General features: G+C 49.0%; 1 protein-coding gene across 3 annotated transcripts in view; it reads left to right on the top strand.

Annotated features, from left to right (window-relative positions):
- DYM (dymeclin) overlaps window positions 1–18,110 on the top strand; it is a 272,781-nt gene extending 254,671 nt beyond the window's left edge. For all 3 annotated transcript variants that reach the window (XM_084781008.1, XM_084781006.1, XM_084781007.1), the window contains one exon: window positions 17,741–18,110. In XM_084781008.1, the coding sequence (XP_084637134.1) occupies window positions 17,741–17,890 (150 nt within the window). In that variant the 3' untranslated portion in view covers window positions 17,891–18,110. The remainder of the gene's footprint in view (window positions 1–17,740) is intronic.

Raw genomic sequence — 18,110 nt, 5'->3', positions numbered from 1 at the left:
TGCATGCCTTTAATCCCAGCACTGGGGAGGCAGAGGCAGGCTGATCTCTGTGAGTTCGAGGCCAGCCTGGTCTACAAAGAGAGTTCAGAACAGCCAGACATAGTTGTTACACAGAGAAACCCCATCTCAAAAACCCAAAAAAAAAAAAAAATTAACTACTTCTGCAGCAAAGGCTCTGGATTGCAGAGCAGTGTTGAAGTGAGGTAAGCTGCCATCTTGGTTGCACTCTGGGCCTGTTCAGGTACAGTTGCAGAAGTCTGAAGGCCATGGTGACTTGTAGCAGTGCATAGTGCCCGCCTGCTGCAGATTGTGCACTCTGCCCTCTCAAGTTAGCTGCCTTTATTTTCAAGTTGGTTTTAATCAAATAGCTCACAGCTGAAAATTTAGAGTACCCCTCAGAAAGTGATGTGACATTTTCTACCGATGACCTTGTGAGGACACAGACCCATGCTGTGGAAACCTTCCCTAGAGTGGGTGTTTTCAGAACTACGCATCGGCTACAGAGGTCTGCATGTTTATCACAAAGATGTTTTCTTTCAAAGTTGTGACTTTGAGGGGCTGGTGGTGAAAGGTGAGGGTGAAGGGACCGTTCTGGGTAACTGAAGTCTCAGGGTCCCACTTCTCATGGATGGCTTTGTAAAGCATCCTTTCTTCTTCCTCCCTTTCTAACGCTGGGCATTGAACCCAGGTCTGGACCATGCTAGGCAAACAGCTGTGTCTCAGTCACATTCTGCTTGAAATCAGAAATGTGTGTTTCCAATCTAGAATCTTTACAGGATACTACTTTTTATAGGTGTGTTGTTCTGATTAAATTTTATATAATTTGTGTGAGTCGATATAGGCTTATAAATTATGATTTTGATTCATAAGAAGTAAAATAATTTAAAACCTCATCCTTGAGAGTGGCTACTTAGTGTTTCCTTTCTATAAAGTGCTGGTGCTGGGTGTGGTAGCACAGGCCTTTAATCCCAGCACCCAGAAAGTAGACTCAGGTAGATCTCTGCAGGTTTAAGGCCAGCCTGATCTACATAGCAAGTTCCAGAACAACCAGAGCTACATAACAGAGAGACTCTGTCCCCCCCCCCCAAAAAAAGAATACAACTTCCTAGCCCAGTTTTGCAGCAATTGAGGATCTTTCAGACATGGATAAGAAATGCCCTGTGCGTCCTCCTCACCTGGCCTGCCACTTCACAGCCTGTGTCGGTGTAGGCAGGGACAGAGCCCAGAGCCTTCAGCTGAAGTTCCTTGGAAAAGTGTATGTGTGATCAATTGTGTGTGTGTGTGTGTGTGTGTGTGTGTGTGTGTGTGTGTGTGTGTGTGTGTGTGTGTGTAAGTGCTCACACACATGTAATGTGCTGAATGCGTGCTTGTTCTCTTATTCTTGTCTTTGTCCTGATGATGGGAGACTTTGGAGTAAGTCCCCGTCATCAGGCCTCCACTGACTCTCGCTAGGCCCCGGCAGAAGGAGGAAGGTAAGAGCACAGCCATTGGTAGCAGTGGCCATGCAGGTGCATGCAGGCAGCCCCTGAGTGGGAAACGGCTGCCTTCTTTCTCTGTCTAAATGGCTTCCCAGGCTCATCCTAACGCCACCGCTGTCTCTTAGCTGCTATGTCTAGAAGTAGAGCCAAGCTTTCTGAGCCAGAGCCCCTCACCCGTCTGCGCCACAGGCTCCTATTTCCTTCCCAAGTCATGCAGTCATTGGAGCAGCTGCTGTGCTGTGCACTGGGAACAGGCTTGGCCCAGGGCTAAAGTCAAGCCTTAGTCCTACTGCGTTATGCCTCTTGTCCCCAAAATAAGTTGGTTTTTTGTTTGTTTGGTTGGTTGGTTGGTTTGGTTTGTTGTCCTGGACTTGCTTTGTAGACGATCTGCCTGCCTCTGCCTCCCAAGTGCTGGGGTTAAAGACATGCACCACCACACCCGGCTTTTGTCTTTTTTTGGTCTTTTCTTTTGTCTTGAGGCATCTATGTCTCCTGAGACCTGTGAGGACACGAGTGCACTGGTCTCCTCACCTGACCTGTGTGGGCCCCAGAGTTCCAGGTCAAGGTCTGGGGACTGATGTAGGTGTTACTCTGTGGGTCTTGAGTGGGAGCTGGATAAACATGCAGAAAGGTCATCTTCAGTGACGAGGAGTCTGTCTTTGTTCCTAAGCCATTGTTACTGATTCTGATGTTTACAGAGCTGATGAACTGAGATTAAAGTGCAGAACCAAGAAACCCTATTTAAAAAAAAAAAAAAAAGTAAAGAGTTGACTTTCTCTCGGACCCTCTTTTCTCATGCTTGAAAATGGTGAGAATTATGGTTTGACAACTCTTCAGACAGCTTGCTCCAAGGCCATGGGTCCCCGGTGCCTCATCAGGCCCCATGAAGTCAGCTGTACAGGACCCTTTCCCAGGGGTGGTTGCAGAGACTAGGCCAAGAGATAAGGACACGTTATCAGAACCAACCCCAAGGAGATGGAATTCTCTGTCTTCTTTGTTCTTGATGAGAAACAAGTTACAAAGATCAGCTCCTGACCTTGGCTGTTGGCCTCTGCGGCCTGCCTGCCTGCCACACCTCCCTCTCCCTGCCTACTCTCCTTGCTCCTCACCCTTCCTGGTTCCCTCTGGTGTCTCCTGAGGCCAGGCCTTTCCCGCAGTCGTCTGGACCCTCACACTCAACCCGTGTTGCTCTTCCTCTGCGGAACTGTTCCACCTCCAAGCCCTGTGGACCATTTTCTTCCTCAAGGCTCCCAGCCACAGTCCAGTCAAGACTGGCACTGAATGTGCACTAGGCTTGGGCCACCTCTTCTTACCCTCCCCACACTGCACACAGCTGGAGCCACTGGCCTCTAGCCCCGTGTCATCTGCCTGCCTGGCCCTTCCTTCCCCTCTGTATGCCCTGTCCCTGCCTCTTATTCACACAGCACACTTGTTTGCCACCTCCTTCCCAAAGCTTGCTCACCCTCCCACTGCCCTGGCTTCCCTGAGGCCTCGTCACCGCTGCCTTGTCTTTGTTGTTGTTTGATTGTTGGTTTGTTTATTTCAGGATCTCATAGAGCCTAGACTAGCCTCAGACCTGCTGTGACGTATGGGGCTGGCCTTGACTCCTGAGCCTCCTGCCTCTGCCTCCCAGGGCTGGGATTACAGCCTTGTACTAGCACGCCTGACTCGTGCCTTGGCTTGGAAGGATTGTGGTGGCTGTCTCCTGAGCGCACCCAGGTTATCCACGCCCGCTTCAGAGGCTCTGTCAGTCCATCCTGGCGGTCTGTCAAGGGCTCTCACGCTGCCGTTACATTTCATGGTGAGGCCTTTTGGTCACAATTCCTCATCACCCTTTGTGGGGAGCTCTGAACCTGTTCTTAGTTGGATAGGCTTCAGAATAATTCTCTGCCCACAGAACCTCCCTAATGGCCTCTTCCTCAGGACTCTCTCAGAATCTCTGCAGATGGCACAGAGGCAGGCATGAACATAAAGGACTCAGAAGACCTGGGGACTTCCTCGATGAAGAGGCTGGTGCAAGGAAAGCTGAAAAGTCACACGCTACCCCTGCAGAGACCCTCAAATGCACCAGGACCAGAGTTGGCTCTTGTTATGTGACACCCAGCAGATGACTTGTCACATTAGGTCACATTAGAGAGTGCTTTAGTGATCTCTCCCATTTGCATTTATCTTAGCTCTCCAAGAAAATGCTGCAATCCCAGAGGTTTCTCTGTGTAGCCCTGACTATACTGAAACTCACTCTGTAGACAGAGATGTGCCCACCTCTGCCTCCTGAGTGCTGGGATTAAAAGTGTGCGCCGCCTCTGCTGCCCCCGCCACAACCAAAAAGGCTATGTTTCATAGTTTTAGTAAATGATTTTATAGTACAAAGGGCCACCCTGTAATTTAATTTGTTCTTACCTGTTTGATAATTCTAGGACAAAATTTATGCCTAGAATTAGCACCAAAACAATTCAAAAGAAAGAAGTTGAGGTAGATGAAACACGAGTTGTCGTGAATTAATCGCTGGAGCTAGCAGTGCCCACACAGGCCACTGAACTGTCCTCTACCCTTGTGAATGCAGGTACTTGTCCCAGTCGGGCTGTTGGGCCTACTGTCACTCTGAGTAAGCCATCAGTTGTATACCCCTCCCCCACAGAGCAGCAAAGTGCAGTGTGTCTGCACCCTCACCTTTTACAGCCACTGAGCTCTGACCACCAGGGCAGCCAGCAGAGCAACCAAGGGCTGACCATTTGATTAGGATCCCAGTATAATCATAAGACACACCTATCAGCCAGATGACAAAGAAACACACATACACACACACACATACATACATACATACATACATACATACACACACACATATATATACATACATACCCACATACATAGGTACATATATATATAATCAGTAGGCATAATTAACAAAAAGAAAGAAGGGTCGATAGGTTACCTTTCTGTCTTGTTTATTCAAGCTACTAAAAATATCCTGGTAACCAGGTAGCTTATAGTCAACACCTAGATTTCTCCCAGCTCTGGAAGCTGGAAATCCAAGATGAAGGCCTGAGAGTTTGATGCCTGGTTCTCCCTCACCCTCCTAGCTGTGGAAGGAGGTCACTAGCTCTCTGGGCTGCCTTTTACTACGTCACTAATCCCACTTATGATCCCTCATCATATCCTGATATCCAGATCCATAACCTGATCAACCCCCAAGGACCCTACTTTCAAATACCATCACCCTTCAGTTCACCCTTTGAATGGGGGTTGGACACAGGCATTCAGCCCCTGGCCTGCAGGAGAGACCGCCTGACTTCTGTCTCGGAGAAAGCGCACGTGCTCTGCAGACTCCGAGGCCTTGTAGATGTATCCACAGGGCAAACTGCTCTGCTCCCAGATCCCAGATCAGCCCAGATCCTTTTCTTTAATCTGAGTCTTTTGAAAAGAAGGCAGGGATTTCAAGGCCTCTGCTCCTGCCAGTGTACCTCACTGCTGAGCCCACTGCTTCTCCATTCTTACTGCCTGGGTTTTTGGTTTTTGTTTGGAGCTAAGTATTTGACTGGGTTTGATTAGCTTTTTAGGTTTTTTTTTTAACAGAACAGAATCTTGATTTTTTTTATTATTATTATAAAGTGTATAATACTGTTCTGCATTCCTTGTTCTCAAAAAATCTTTTATAGTTTGGTTCCTGGATCCTGTTTGTAAAATACAGTAAGTTAATTGTTTAAATTCAGTTTCCTTTTTGAAAGCTCCTTTAAGATGTTTTGTGATTATTTTCAAGGTAAATTCCAGTTCTGTTTAATTTTCATGCTTGCAGTGTACAAGCAATTGAATTATCCATGGTTGTTCCCTAAAAACAGAAAGAGATAAGCAATGCATCCGCCTTTATTGACAGATGTGAATTTAGAGCAACTGAAGCCTGCTTGGGCTTCCTCCACTGCTGCTCTGCCTGCAGGTGGCGCTGTGCCTCACTGCTCTGCCTGCAGGTGGTGGAGCACAAGACAAGGGGAGGGCGCCCTGCTTTCCAGTTGCTGGTCCTTGCAGGCAGAGCATGGGCGCTTGTGGCCTATCATAGCATCATGGAGCAAGACAGGCCAAGGGATGTGCTTACTCAGGACAGCATGTCTACAGAAACCACTCCAGTGTGCTGGCCAGGCTTCAGCCTCGTTCTCCCCACTGCTTAGAGCAGGCCTCGGCAGCCACAGTAGTTTACAGATGAGGTGACCATCGGGGGTGGGGGGTGGGGGGTGGGGGTACGGGTCTGACTTTGTTACCATCAGCCTGCTAGAAAACTCAACATGGCCTGATTGCTCCACCATCCACAGCTGACATTACAGAGGTGTGGGTCATCATAGAAGTCTGTGCTTCTTCACTGTATTTGTTTTAACTCCAAATAATTGGTAAAGCCGACAGTTGCTATGGAGAGCATTCAGTGCCAAATACCTGTCTTTTGCCACTTCCAATCTACCTTAGCTAGGGGCGTGAAACAAAGCAGATGTTAGTGTTATGCCTGGCGCGGCTTCGGCTTTCAGACTGTGAATGGCATAGCGTGGTGTCTCGCAAGCCCCTGCCCTGAGTCCATATCCTTGTGCTCCAGAGCCGCCACGTATAAACACCAGTCTCCAGCTCCTCGCCTGGTTCTTCCCGGCTACCATTCTACAGCTCTGCCACAGACTATGCGCGCTCCCCTGTGTTACCCTATGGCCAGTTTGAGCAGTCAGTGGGAGGCTGGGCCCACTTACAGCCCTCCTCACAGCATGTGGCTGCCTCTTCTCTGGCATCATATGCCAGCTGAGTGTCGCTACTTTGCCACCTAAAACATATTTTTCCATCTGTCGTATTCTCATCCATAAAAATGTAAGATGTAAAAATACTTAATTTCCTTTGTTAACAATTTAGAGATTTTATGGATCTATACCCAAACAGTTATGTCTCTGAGGCCAGTTCAAAGTCCTGGGCTTGGATATGATGACCAGTTTTTACGCTGTTAGTCCTCAGAGGGATCATGCCTCAAGCCCACCTATACCTGTGAATGCAGCCCAACACAAAATCCAGCACATAAGCATGGTCAGCTCTTTTAAAAACTCAGTCTGTGTCAGGAGGCAGAGGCAAGCGAATCACTGTGAGTTCAAGGCCAGCCTGGTCTATAAAGCGAGTCCAGGACAGCCAAGGCTAACACAAAGAGACCCTGTCTCAGGGGGAAAAAAAAACTCAATCTGTGGCTCTCCAGTTTGACAACAGCATGTCACTATGTCAAAAGGTTAGTCACACCTGGCTCTGCCTTTTGACCCTGGAGAGGATAACGCAGGATTGTGAATGGGAAAGCAGGATTGTGAGAGGGAAGGAACAGGCTTTATAGGCAGACGTCCTGTCTTTGTTTCAGCTTACAGACACTGCTACTTCTGCTGTCTCTGGGCTTCTGCAGGTACTTTCCTTGGTGGCATCTGTGTGGTGTCTGGATCATATCTGATGTGTGATGGCTCCTCCTGCCCTTGTTTATAATCCTGTCTCAACTTTGTTTTGAAGGCAAAGAGGGCAGTATGGACCCTGTGACAACGCCAACAGCCTCTTAGGTTGTTCTTGGCAGTGCTGGGGTAAAGAACTTTGGATGTTTCTAGATTCTTTGAGTGACAGCTGAAGAGATAGATGGCTGAGACTTGCCAGGGTGTTAGGGAAACCCCAGAGGGAATCTTATATCTACCCAACTTCGATGTCCACGTCGTAGGGCCAGCTCAGTCAATGGTGCACAACACCGACTTCTGTGATTTGTTAGTTCTGATGGCTTTGACATGATGTGCTTTGGGTTTGTTGATGACTTATCTTGAAGTGTCACCGGGCAGGGAAGGCACGGGTCGGGTTCAGCCTAAGTGGTTCTCCCTCAGGTCACGAAGATCCTTGGAATGCAAAGGCAGTGTCCCCTCCTTAGAGCCATAACATGTCAGAATTGTGGCTTTGGAATTATGTGGCTCATACATGTAATCCCTGTACTTGGGAGACTAAAACAGGAGGATTGCCGCAAATTCAAGGCTACACTGAGTTTCAGACCAATCTACAGAGTGAGACCTCTCAGAAGCCTGCTTTTCTGAGTTGTGAGTCGTGACAGAGCTTGCTTTCCTATAGTGAGGCCCATGTGATCTCTGAGCAATCATCAGACTCTCTGGGGTCTAGGTTCCGTCCACAGCTTACACACACCCAAAAGTGGGCTTGCAGTGTGATCTTCTTCCTGGGTGTTGAAGGCAGCATCACTGGCTTCTGGCGTCGCAGCCATGAAGACTCCTGTCAGCAGAGGAGAGTCCCCTGCTGAGATGGGCACCAAGGATGCTGGCAGCGCCTGGCTTTTCCGTCTTGCTAAGCAATAATAACCAAGACAGGACTTGGAAACAGCTCCTTTGGGAGCTTAGAGACCATCAAATTTGCTTAAAACTTAAGTCCAAAGAACATTCAGAGAAGCCAACTCCTAAGAAAGTCCAGCACTGTGTTATCTCAGATGGTCTTAGCTGGAATTCCCTTTCCAAATACCTGTGCTATATACGTGGCAAAGGGTGGCATCCCACCTGATGGCACAGTCCAGACTGCCCCACGGTCCAGGCGGGAGGGAGGGTGCTGCTGAGTCTTCTATTTGTCCTTGTCCCATCACCCTCGGGCACACCGTTTCACATGTACACATCTCAAATATGGCAAAGATCCTTACTTCTCGTGAATTTATCTAAATATGATACAGAACCTGCTTCTGTCTCTTCACTCCACAAATTAGTCTGGAAAATAAGTGTAAGACACGATTGCAGGTAAGCAGCTCAGGTGTACACTCGAGGCCACATATCGTCTTTTACCCACACTGCAACCTGACCATGCGTCCAAGATAAAGAACTCACTGAAAATGGGATTTCTCATTTTACATACTGTGCTTCATGCTAGCCCCAATCCCCATGGCCAGTGCGTTTGTAAAAGGCTTCTCTTCCTTTCCCATAGTGAGAGCCATGTGAAATGCAACGTTACCCACCCATGCTGTGGCCCACTGTCTGATGGCAGTGCCTTCCCGGTTACACACACTAACCTTCCGGAGTTCCAAACAGCACAGCTCCTTTCTCCTTGGTGCCGTGGCTGCATAAGGCTCATCTGGTCCCAGATAACTGTGGGCCACTGCCCCACTAATTCACCCCGTGTTCAGGACCCTTTCCACACTTCCTTTTTTAAATCTTTACAAGTTACTTTATTTTGTGTCATTGGGTATTTTGCCTGCCTGTCTGTCTGTGCACCACTTGCATGCCTGGTGCCCGTGGAGGCCTGAAGACAGCGGATCCCTTAGAACTGGACTTGCAGATGATTATGAGCAGGCAAGCTGATGGTAGGACCCAAACCTGGGCCCCTGCAAGAGCAGTCAGTGCTCTGAGCCACCGAGCAGTTTCTCCAGCCCCAAAGGTTTTATCATGTATGGCTCTCAGATTTGTTCACAAGTAAGTTACACTCCTGTGTTCGTTATTTGCTCACTGAGCCCCTGGGTAGGCTCTTGGGTACTGGAGGGCACATCTGCTGTACATGGAGGCAGCTGCTGTTCTAGTCAGATTGCACGCACTTCCTGTAAGTTATCTAAGCATGTGGCTCATTCCCTTAGGACCCATTATTTTATGTAATATTAAAAGTTAGTGCCAGGTGTGGTAGTGCACACCTTTAATCCCAGCACTCAGGAGACAGAGGCAGGTGGATCTTTGTGAGTTTGAGGCCAGCCTGGTCTACAAAGCAAGTCCAGGATATCCAAGACTACAAGAGAAACCCTGTCTTAAAAAACAAAAAACAAAGCCGGGTGTGGTGGCTCATGCCTATAATCCCAGCACTCGGAAGGCAGAGGCAGGTGGATCGCTGAGAGTTGGAGGCCAGCCTGGTCTACAAATCGAGTCCAGGACAGCCAAGGCTACACAGAGAGACCCTGTCTCGAAAAAAAACAAAAACAAAAACAAAAAACAGGAGCTGGAGAGATGGCTCAGTGGTTAAGAGTGCCGCCTGCTCAGCGGTCCTGAGCTCAAGTCCCAGCAACTACATGGTGGCTCACAACCATCTATAATGTGATCCGATGCCCTCGTCTGCAGATAAAGCACTTATATACAATAAATAAATAAATTATATTTAAAAACAAAAAAAGTATAATAAATGCATTTCTAAAAATGAAATCAATATTTTTAAAAACACTGATATGCTGGTCAGTGTGGGGAGTATCAGCTTTATATATTTTAATCTTTCTAAGAGTCATAGACACTCAGAAGTTCTGAAGCTGTTTCTGAGCTCCACGTGGCCTGAGCTTTGAGGATTGTGCCTGCTAGCAAGTCTCCTGGTGGTAGCTTACTTCCCAGAGAGCTCCAGGTGGGCTCCTGAGTATCCAGTGATGTGTGGTGGATTGTGACCTTCTGAGCCACCCAACTATGGCCTTCATAGTTTCAGCTTTGTGTGTGTGTGTGTGTGTGTTGGCGGTGGTGGTTTGAATGGGAATGAGCCCCATAGGCTCACGTGTTTGAATACCTGGTCGCTAGTTGGTGGCACTATTTAGGAAGGGCTAGGAGGCATGGCGTTGTGAGAGCTAGAAGCACTTTGCCCATAGCACCCAGCGCTGCATGGTGTTTGCTCAGTGCTTGTCCTCTTTCTGCTGGTGGCCGCATCTTGACACATTTGCAGCTCATTCTGTCCTTCCGTTTTGCTCAGCCAATAACTAGATGAATTGATGGCTCCCGAGCTTCCAGATTTGTCAGTTCACTGTTGCTCCCACCTGCCCAATCTAACCCTTCTGTGCCAGTATCAGGCAGGACCAGCCAGAGTCCTCAGGGACCTCCTCTTCCTGTCTCATCATGTTCCGCTGGCCCCTGTCACTCCTGCTGTCGCCCACCCGGGTCTTCACAGAGCACCAATCCTCTTTCCTCTGCAGCTCCACACGCAGTACTCAGGTGGAGGTGTTGTTCAGTGACAGGAGGAGGAGGAAAGGTGGAAGGTGCGCCCTAATGGTCTCAGGTTGCGGGGTGGCAGGAGGCTCTACAGCCCCCACATTCTGTAATACAGCCATGGACCTCACAGGGAGCAGGGTTGTTTTTGTTTTGTTTTTGTTTTTTGCTGTCGTATGGCAGGCTCATGGGGCCACCTTCCCACTGTCTAAACAGGCTGCACAGCCCACGCCAGCACTGTGGACAGCAGCTTGCTGGTCAGGCCCAGGCCACCACAGCTGCCAGTCAGTTTTGGCTGCCTCGGGCCCAGTGGCCACCCTCTACTTGTCTACCCCACTCACTGTGTGCAGAAAACTTTTTTCAGCGTGCTGTGTAGCCGTTTGATTGTAAATTGCATTAGCTTCCTGGCCCCATGCCAGGTGCCTGCTGGATGTCTGATGCTATCTGTATAGACTTTAGGTGGAAACTGGAAATCTAACTGAACTTCTGTGGTAATAAAATTATTACAGTTGTACCTACATCTGCTTGCCGACTTCCTGTGGGTTCTCTCCGGTCACATGACTGACAGCAGACAGGCTGTAGGCTCTGGCTGTGCTTGGTACAGCCAGGTCTCTCTGCCACATCAGACTTATGCTTTGTCGCTGAGCTGAGCATCCGCATGTCCCACTGTGGTATGTTGGTTTCACTGGAGCTGATTTAAAAAAAAAAAAAGTTCCAGCGTCACTTGAGAGTCTAGCTTTACCTCTGGCTCCAAAACTCAAAACAACAGGATTGTTTTAAGTGGCTTTGGACAAAGACCAAGCTTCAAGCTTCAGAGATGGGTTTTCTCTCATTTGGGGACTAAGCTACAGGCCAGGAATCGTGGAGAGAGAAGTGTGAAAGCCAGGCCTCCAACCGGAGCCACCTGGGCTCATACAGCCAGCTGCTGCCTGTGCTGGCCAGGCCTGTCTGGGAGCCCCCTTGTCCCTCTCCAGCACCTCTCCCTTCCCGGAACACCAGTGGTCTTCAGGACACAGTAACCCAAAAGTCACTGGCAAGAGCCACAGGGGGTCCTGAGGAGAGCCAGAGTATAGGAGGAGAAAGGGAAGCACTGAGCTGACCTCAGTGTCCACTGGCCCACAGCTGGACTCCGGATGCCAAGTAGCACCTGTCAGGGAGCCAGGGATGGAGACATTCCTGAGTGAGGAAGGTGGATGTCCCTCAGCCACACAGGATGGCACTGTTGGTCTTCATAGGCTTGCAAAGGAGTGTACAGGGAAGGGTGCCTCTTTCTGGGTTGTTGGTGATATGACTTCCAGCCATGACATTTCTTGGACTGCATCCTTACAAAACGTATCCTGTGTCTTTAGCTCTAAATAAAAACCCCCCTCTCTCTTCCTTGGCTCTTGACAGTCTAAGGCATCTCAGAGAAGCACATGGTCTTAAATTGTTCAAGTCTCTATAGCTAGCCACACAGGCAGGTTGGCGTGGGAGGCACGGTCAATGCAGTGCAGGTCCAGCTTCTCCAGCTGTGGACACAGGCCTCGGCTTGGCTGGAGAGCATCTTGCACCTCAAACCATTTATGCTCATCATCTGCTCTTTCAGGTCCTTGGTCAGCTAGGCTTACAGATAACTCATTCTAGCAGAAGAGGCTTTACCTTGTGCTTCCTTCACCTCATGTCACCAGTCTGGAAAACAGGTCTCTGTTTGTGCTATTTGTACACCAGTCCTTTGTGAACCATGTAAGTGACCTATGTGTCACAGTGAAGGCACCCAGGTTGAGTGAATCCACTGAAGAACATTTCTTGGAAGGCATGAAAACCTCATCCTACCCTAGCTGTTGGTGTTCAGAGGACAGACACCCTGGTCCTTGGTTGGAGAGGCTGCAGTGAAAGAGTCCAGTCTGCTGGCTGTGGCCCCTTTGGCAGGTTACTCACCCTGGCCAAGCTTCACTTCTCTGTCTGTACAGCAGCTTCTGTAAGACCTGACATAGAGCTTGGCGTGGTGGCACACGCCTTTAATCCCAGCACTCGGGAGGCAGAGGCAGGTGGATCACTGTGAGTTCAAGGCCGACCTAGTCTACAAAGCAAGTCTAGGACAGCCATGGCTACACAGAGAAATGCTGTCTTGGAAACAAACAAACAAACAAACAAAAAGACCTGTTGTCTGGTCATGAACTCCTTTGTTCATTCAGGTCAGCAAATAAGTGTCACTAATATGCCAGATGATTGGAAGGTTCCTGCTTTTCTGTGGTGTGGTTACGTGTGAAATGGTTAAAAACAGGATCAGCCCAATGCTCCAGTGAGGGCCAAGAAGGCAGTAAACCCGTGGCCTGGGCCTACCACATGTTTTTTCAGTAGGGTGCTCTTGGTAAAAGGGTGTGTGTGTGTGTGTGTGTGTGTGTGTGTGTGTGTGTGTGTGTGTGTGTGTGTGTGTTCATTCAATGTCACATCACCCAAGCACTTTATTGGGCTGTTCCTGCAGGCTCCAAGCAAAAATCCCAGGGTCCTCCCTTGGTTCAGCCCCACCTGCCAGGTCCCATGCCTCTCAGAGGACTTGCTCCACAACCGCAGCTCCATCTTGGATGTTCTGAAGGTGCCACAGAATCTTATGAGTACTTTTGTCACGGCCCCCACTTACATACATAGTAGAAATGGCCCCCTGCCACATTACTGTAACTGTAAACCTGCCTCAGGGCCACTCTCCCTTCCCATTGGCCAGCTTCTGCGATAAGAATAGAGGCCACTCTTTGTCTCCTTTCAAGAGTGACATAGCTTTGTTGCTTAGAAGTATCTGTGGCCACGAGCCTGGTGTTTGGAGCCATGTCTAAGCTCTTCTTCCTAGCTTTTGTGCAGGGAGCCAGGAAGCAGGATTTCAAGAGACAGGTACCATCTGGGTGAGGAGCATAGGAGAAATGGACTTGCAACCCCATCGCAGTATTTCTGGTCTCCTGCATTTGGCCATTGAATACCATTGTCCTGTCAGTAGCAACAGCGAGTGTTCACTGGCTGCCTGCTCTGTGTTAGACATTCTGCAATGCCCTCTCTGTCATCACATGGCTTACCTCATCTGTGTGTACAGCTGTGAGGTTAGGACAGTTAAATGCAAAATCTCAGGGGACAGTGCCAAACTGCATTCTAGCAGCGTGAGTCTGAGCAAGGGACGAGACTTCCACAGTCACAACTAATAAAGGCAGAGCTCTTCCTCGTGAACTCTGGGTCTGGGCACACCTTTGCCACAGCTTTACCTTTGGTCCTATGCTTACTACATGTTAGGCCCTTGGGAAATATCTAGAGAAGAAAGGAGAAGCAGGGAAAGAAGGAGACGGGGCAGGATTTTGGTTTGGTTTAGGTTTTTTGAGACAGGGTTTCTCTGTTTTAGCCCTGCCAGTCCTTGACCGAATTCTGTAAACCAGGCTGGCCTGGAACTCACAGAGGTCTGCCTGCCTCTGCATCCCGACTGCTGGGATATACCACTACACCCGGCTGAGGGGAGGATTTAAGTGATACCTTCTGAATAGTTTTTCTTATTGCTTCAGAGATTAAATGAGTACATAACAACATTTTAATATGCCTGATAATATAATCAATTATGTTAGCTAGGTAATTGGTTGATTGGTTTTTACTTTGAAGTCCTGGCTGGCCTGGAACTCACAGAGGTCCTCCTGCCTCTGCGTCCCCAGTGCTAGAGATAATTACTGTTATTATGGAGAACTTCCATTGAAATACCTATTGCTCAACTCGAATAATAGCTTCATTGTAAAATCACCCACATCTGCTGTTGGCAGCTTGTCCTAGTGAGCTTTCATAGTGATGAACCCCCGGGGCGCACCGGCCACTATACCCCCTGCCAGGGAGACGGTTAACACAGTAGGAGCTTTGGCTTTTCTCCGTAAGTTGTTTACTTAGATGCAAGGGACAGTCCCCTCTTTGTACCTTTGAAGAGAGTGAGATGGATTCCAGTTTGTACCTATTGGTGTGATAGACCACCCAGGGGTGCTGGGTGCTTGCTTTTTTGGTTTTTCAAGACAGGGTTTCTCTGTGCAGCCCTGGCTGTCTGGGACTCACTTTCTAGACCAGACTGGCCACAAACTCACATTGATCCACCTGCTTCTGCCTCCTGAGTGCTGGGATTAAAGGCGTGTGCCACCACGCCCAGCACTGCAGGGTGCTTTTTTCCATTTCTACAGCCTCCAGATTTCAGGACTAAGTTTGACTCACACCCCATCAGGACAGTCACAAAAATGCCAAAGTGCTGTGAGGGTAGGCACACTTGGTGACAGCCAGTAGCTTAGCTTAGTAATAACTCTTGGCTAGCTCTCTGCAGCTAAGCTAGAAGAGGGTTCTGTTGGAGCAGTTCCAACCTCCTTAGACGTAGGCAATGGTCTCACAAAGGTCACATCATGCCTCCTTCTAAGACCTTCTCAGAAAACCTCCCCAGTGTGTCACTGTGTAGAGAAGAGACCTTACACCCCTGAGCCATTTTTTAAAATTTACTTATTCTTAAGATTTATTATGTATACAGTGTTCTACCTGCATGTACAATTGTAGGCCAGAAGAGGGCATCAGATCACATTACAGATGGTTGTGAGCCACCATGTGGTTGCTGGGATCTGAACTCAGGACCTTTGGGAGAGCAGGTGGTGCTCTTAACCACTGAGCCATCTCTCCAGCCCCCCTGAGTCATTTTTGTTAGTTTGGTTTTGTTGTTGTTTTATTTGTTTCTTGAGATAAGGTCTCTCTCTTTGTAGCCCTGGATGGCCTTAAAACTCACAGAGATCTCCCTGCCTCTACCTCCTAAATGCTGGGATTAAAGGTGTGTGCCACCACACCCAGCCCTTGAGTCATTTTTAATTCTAACAACAAAAAAAAGCGTAATGGCTGCATTGCCACACTAAATGCAAAGCATTGTGGGAGCAGCAGTGTGCTGGGTTCTTCAAGAGCTAATGCTGAGCTAACCACTTCTAGTAGCGGAGGATTGTGCTGTTTGGACCAAGGCTGTGTGGGGAGCAATCCTTGAATAGCTCATGCAGACTGTAGTGTGCTGCTAGCTTCTAGCTGTGCGCTGTTGCTACAGATGCTGATTTTCCACAAAGATTACCACTGTAATTGTTGGCACATATTCATACTCACATGACACTCTGGGGCCCAACAGTAAGGAGCTGCTTTTACTGCAGGTAGAACTAGCTGCCTGCAGTGTGTGGCAGTGACGTGGAAGGCCAGAGCACTTCCTCGGTAAGAACACTCTATATGCTTTTCAAAATGTAACTCAGAACTCCCCTAGCCGCAAAATAATCTCTGTTCTGCTCAGTCCCTCTTAGATCATTCTGGAACCCTTGGGATCGGGCACATGGGTGTTTTTAGGCTGTATTCTTGTTACTTCAAAATTCCTACAATGTGTGCCTGTGCATATATCTCTCTCTCTCTCTCTCTCTCTCTCTCTCTCTCTCTCTCTCTCTCTCTCTGTCTCAGGGATGGGGCCAACTGTTTCAGGCATTTTATTTTTAATGCCCCAACCTTCTTCAGACCCTTCCAAGACTCCCAAGACCTTAGTCCAGAGTCCACGGAGCTCTGTGTTCTTGGATCCAGACGCTACTTATTAGCGTTGATGCTTCCTGCTGCCTTCTAGACCCACAAGGTAGCATGCCGTGGGATTCACACCTGCTGTCTCAAGGGCCGTCCACTCCGCCTGACCACGCCGTCATGGCAGGCCCCGCAGCATATCCCCTTTCTCACTCCTTGGTTATAAGTATTCACTGTTGTCTCCACTGCTACTCTGGTTCTCCTTCCATGAGAGTGTACTTCCTGTGAGAACAGGAACTGCTCCACCCCTAGGCCCCCAGCCCACACAGGCCTCCTGGCACCAAGCAGCAGACACTCAGATAAACAAATGTGCTCTGTGATAAGATTCAGGGCAAAGAGCCGGGCGGTGGTGGCACGCGCCTTTAATCCCAGCACTCAGGAGGCAGAGGCAGGCGATCGCTGTAAATTCAAGGCCAGCCTGGTATACCAAGCAAGGCTAGGACAGCCAAGGCTACACAGAGAGACCCTGTCTCAAAAAAAAAAAAAAAGACTCAGGACAAAGAAGGACTCTCTGTCCTTGTGACGATGGACTCTCTGTCTGTATGTGCGGCGAGGACATGTTTCATGCTCAGTACATGGCGCTACCTCCCCAGTGCAGTCACTGACCCTGGAGTTAGGACCACCCCCTAGCACTCTGGGATGCAGCCACAGCCAGCAGCACAGGAGATGCCTGTGGCTGTGGCTGTTTGTGGATGCCTTGTTCCTCCTCCTCCGGGCCTCCCCTTCAGCCTTCCACCTACATCCTAGGACCCTGGCTCGTCCCTGCTCTCCCCACCCCGCCTGTAACAGGGGTTTCCACATGGACCCTCCTTGCCTGGGAGAAAGCTAAAAGGCTTTCAGTAGACCCCTGCTGCTCGTCAGGCTTCAGGAAGACCCTGCCTCTGTCCCAGGCAGAAACAACATTAGTTAGAAGCTAAGTCCTGATGCTACCTCAGGCCACTAAGCTGATTGCTCAAAAGGCCATGAGTCCTAGAGAGCGCAGAGCTTTCCACAGCCCTGAGAGGGAGGACCTCAGGCTCTGTGTCTCCAGTAGGATAAGGCTGACACTGGACAAGAGAGACAGATGCTTCCTAGCCATGACCACACCTCCCCCTTCCCCCTTCAGCTCACTGCTCAGGACTTTCTTTTTAAAAAAAAAAAAAAAAAAGGCAAGTAAAGCCAGTCCAGGATAGCCAAGGCTACACAGAGAAACCCTGTATCAGAAACTAAAAAATTAAAATAAAATAAAATAAAGTAAGGATCACTTTATTGCAAAGAATTTATCTCAGAGATGGATTAACAGAACCACTTAAACAAGCACTTGTCCACACCCAAAGTCTGTATGTCCCAGGAAACTTTACACAGTCAGAAGAACGTTGAGGCTGTTTGAGGGAGGGGTCTCTCCTCCAGAATGACCCACTCCTCAAGACAGGATCTCTCAAGAAGAGCCAGGTCTTGACCCTGAACAGGAGGAAGGATGTTTACCTGTCTGCCTCCTCTGACCCCGCCTCCTTTTAGTGGCTTGTTCCTCATGGCTTGCTCAGCCACCATGGGCTGGGCCCTCCCCATCGCTCACTCATTAGGAAAATGCCCACAGCCTCATCTTACAGAGGCGTTTTCTTAGTTGAGCTTCCTTCCTCTCTGATAACTTTAGCTTGTGTCAGGTTGACTTAAAACCAGCCAGTGCACCAGCCATTTGACAGTCAAAATTTGTGAAAGGCCTGGTTCCCCAGCCTGTAACTACTTAGGAAAGGACTTGGCTGTACACACACCACTGCTTTTGCTTGTACATAAAAAGTCATCTTGTTCTCGTTGCAGAAATTTCCAGAACTGAAATTCAAATATGTGGAAGAAGAGCAGCCTGAGGAGTTTTTCATCCCTTACGTCTGGTCTCTGGTCTACAACTCGGCCGTGGGCCTGTACTGGAACCCACAGGACATCCAGCTGTTTGCCGTGGATGCTGACTGAAGCAGTGCACACCCACCTCACCCCCAGCCCAGCTGCGCTGCGGCCTGCTCCATGGCTAGGAGCAGTAGCACACAGCCTGCCCAGTGTGTCCTCTGCCACCGGGGGTCGCACACGTGTGCGTCCCTCACACACTGTGATTATTGGATTAGTACAGTTATCACTAGTCCACTCAGCATTGATTGTACTGTGCACAACAATAAACAGGAGACTTGCTGTTCAA

Source organism: Acomys minous (genome assembly GCF_964271855.1).
Source record: "Acomys minous genome assembly, chromosome: 4".
NCBI classification, from domain to species: Eukaryota; Metazoa; Chordata; class Mammalia; order Rodentia; family Muridae; genus Acomys; species Acomys minous.
Note: the sequence above shows the minus strand (reverse complement) of the source record. Positions and strands in the feature narration are given on the sequence as shown.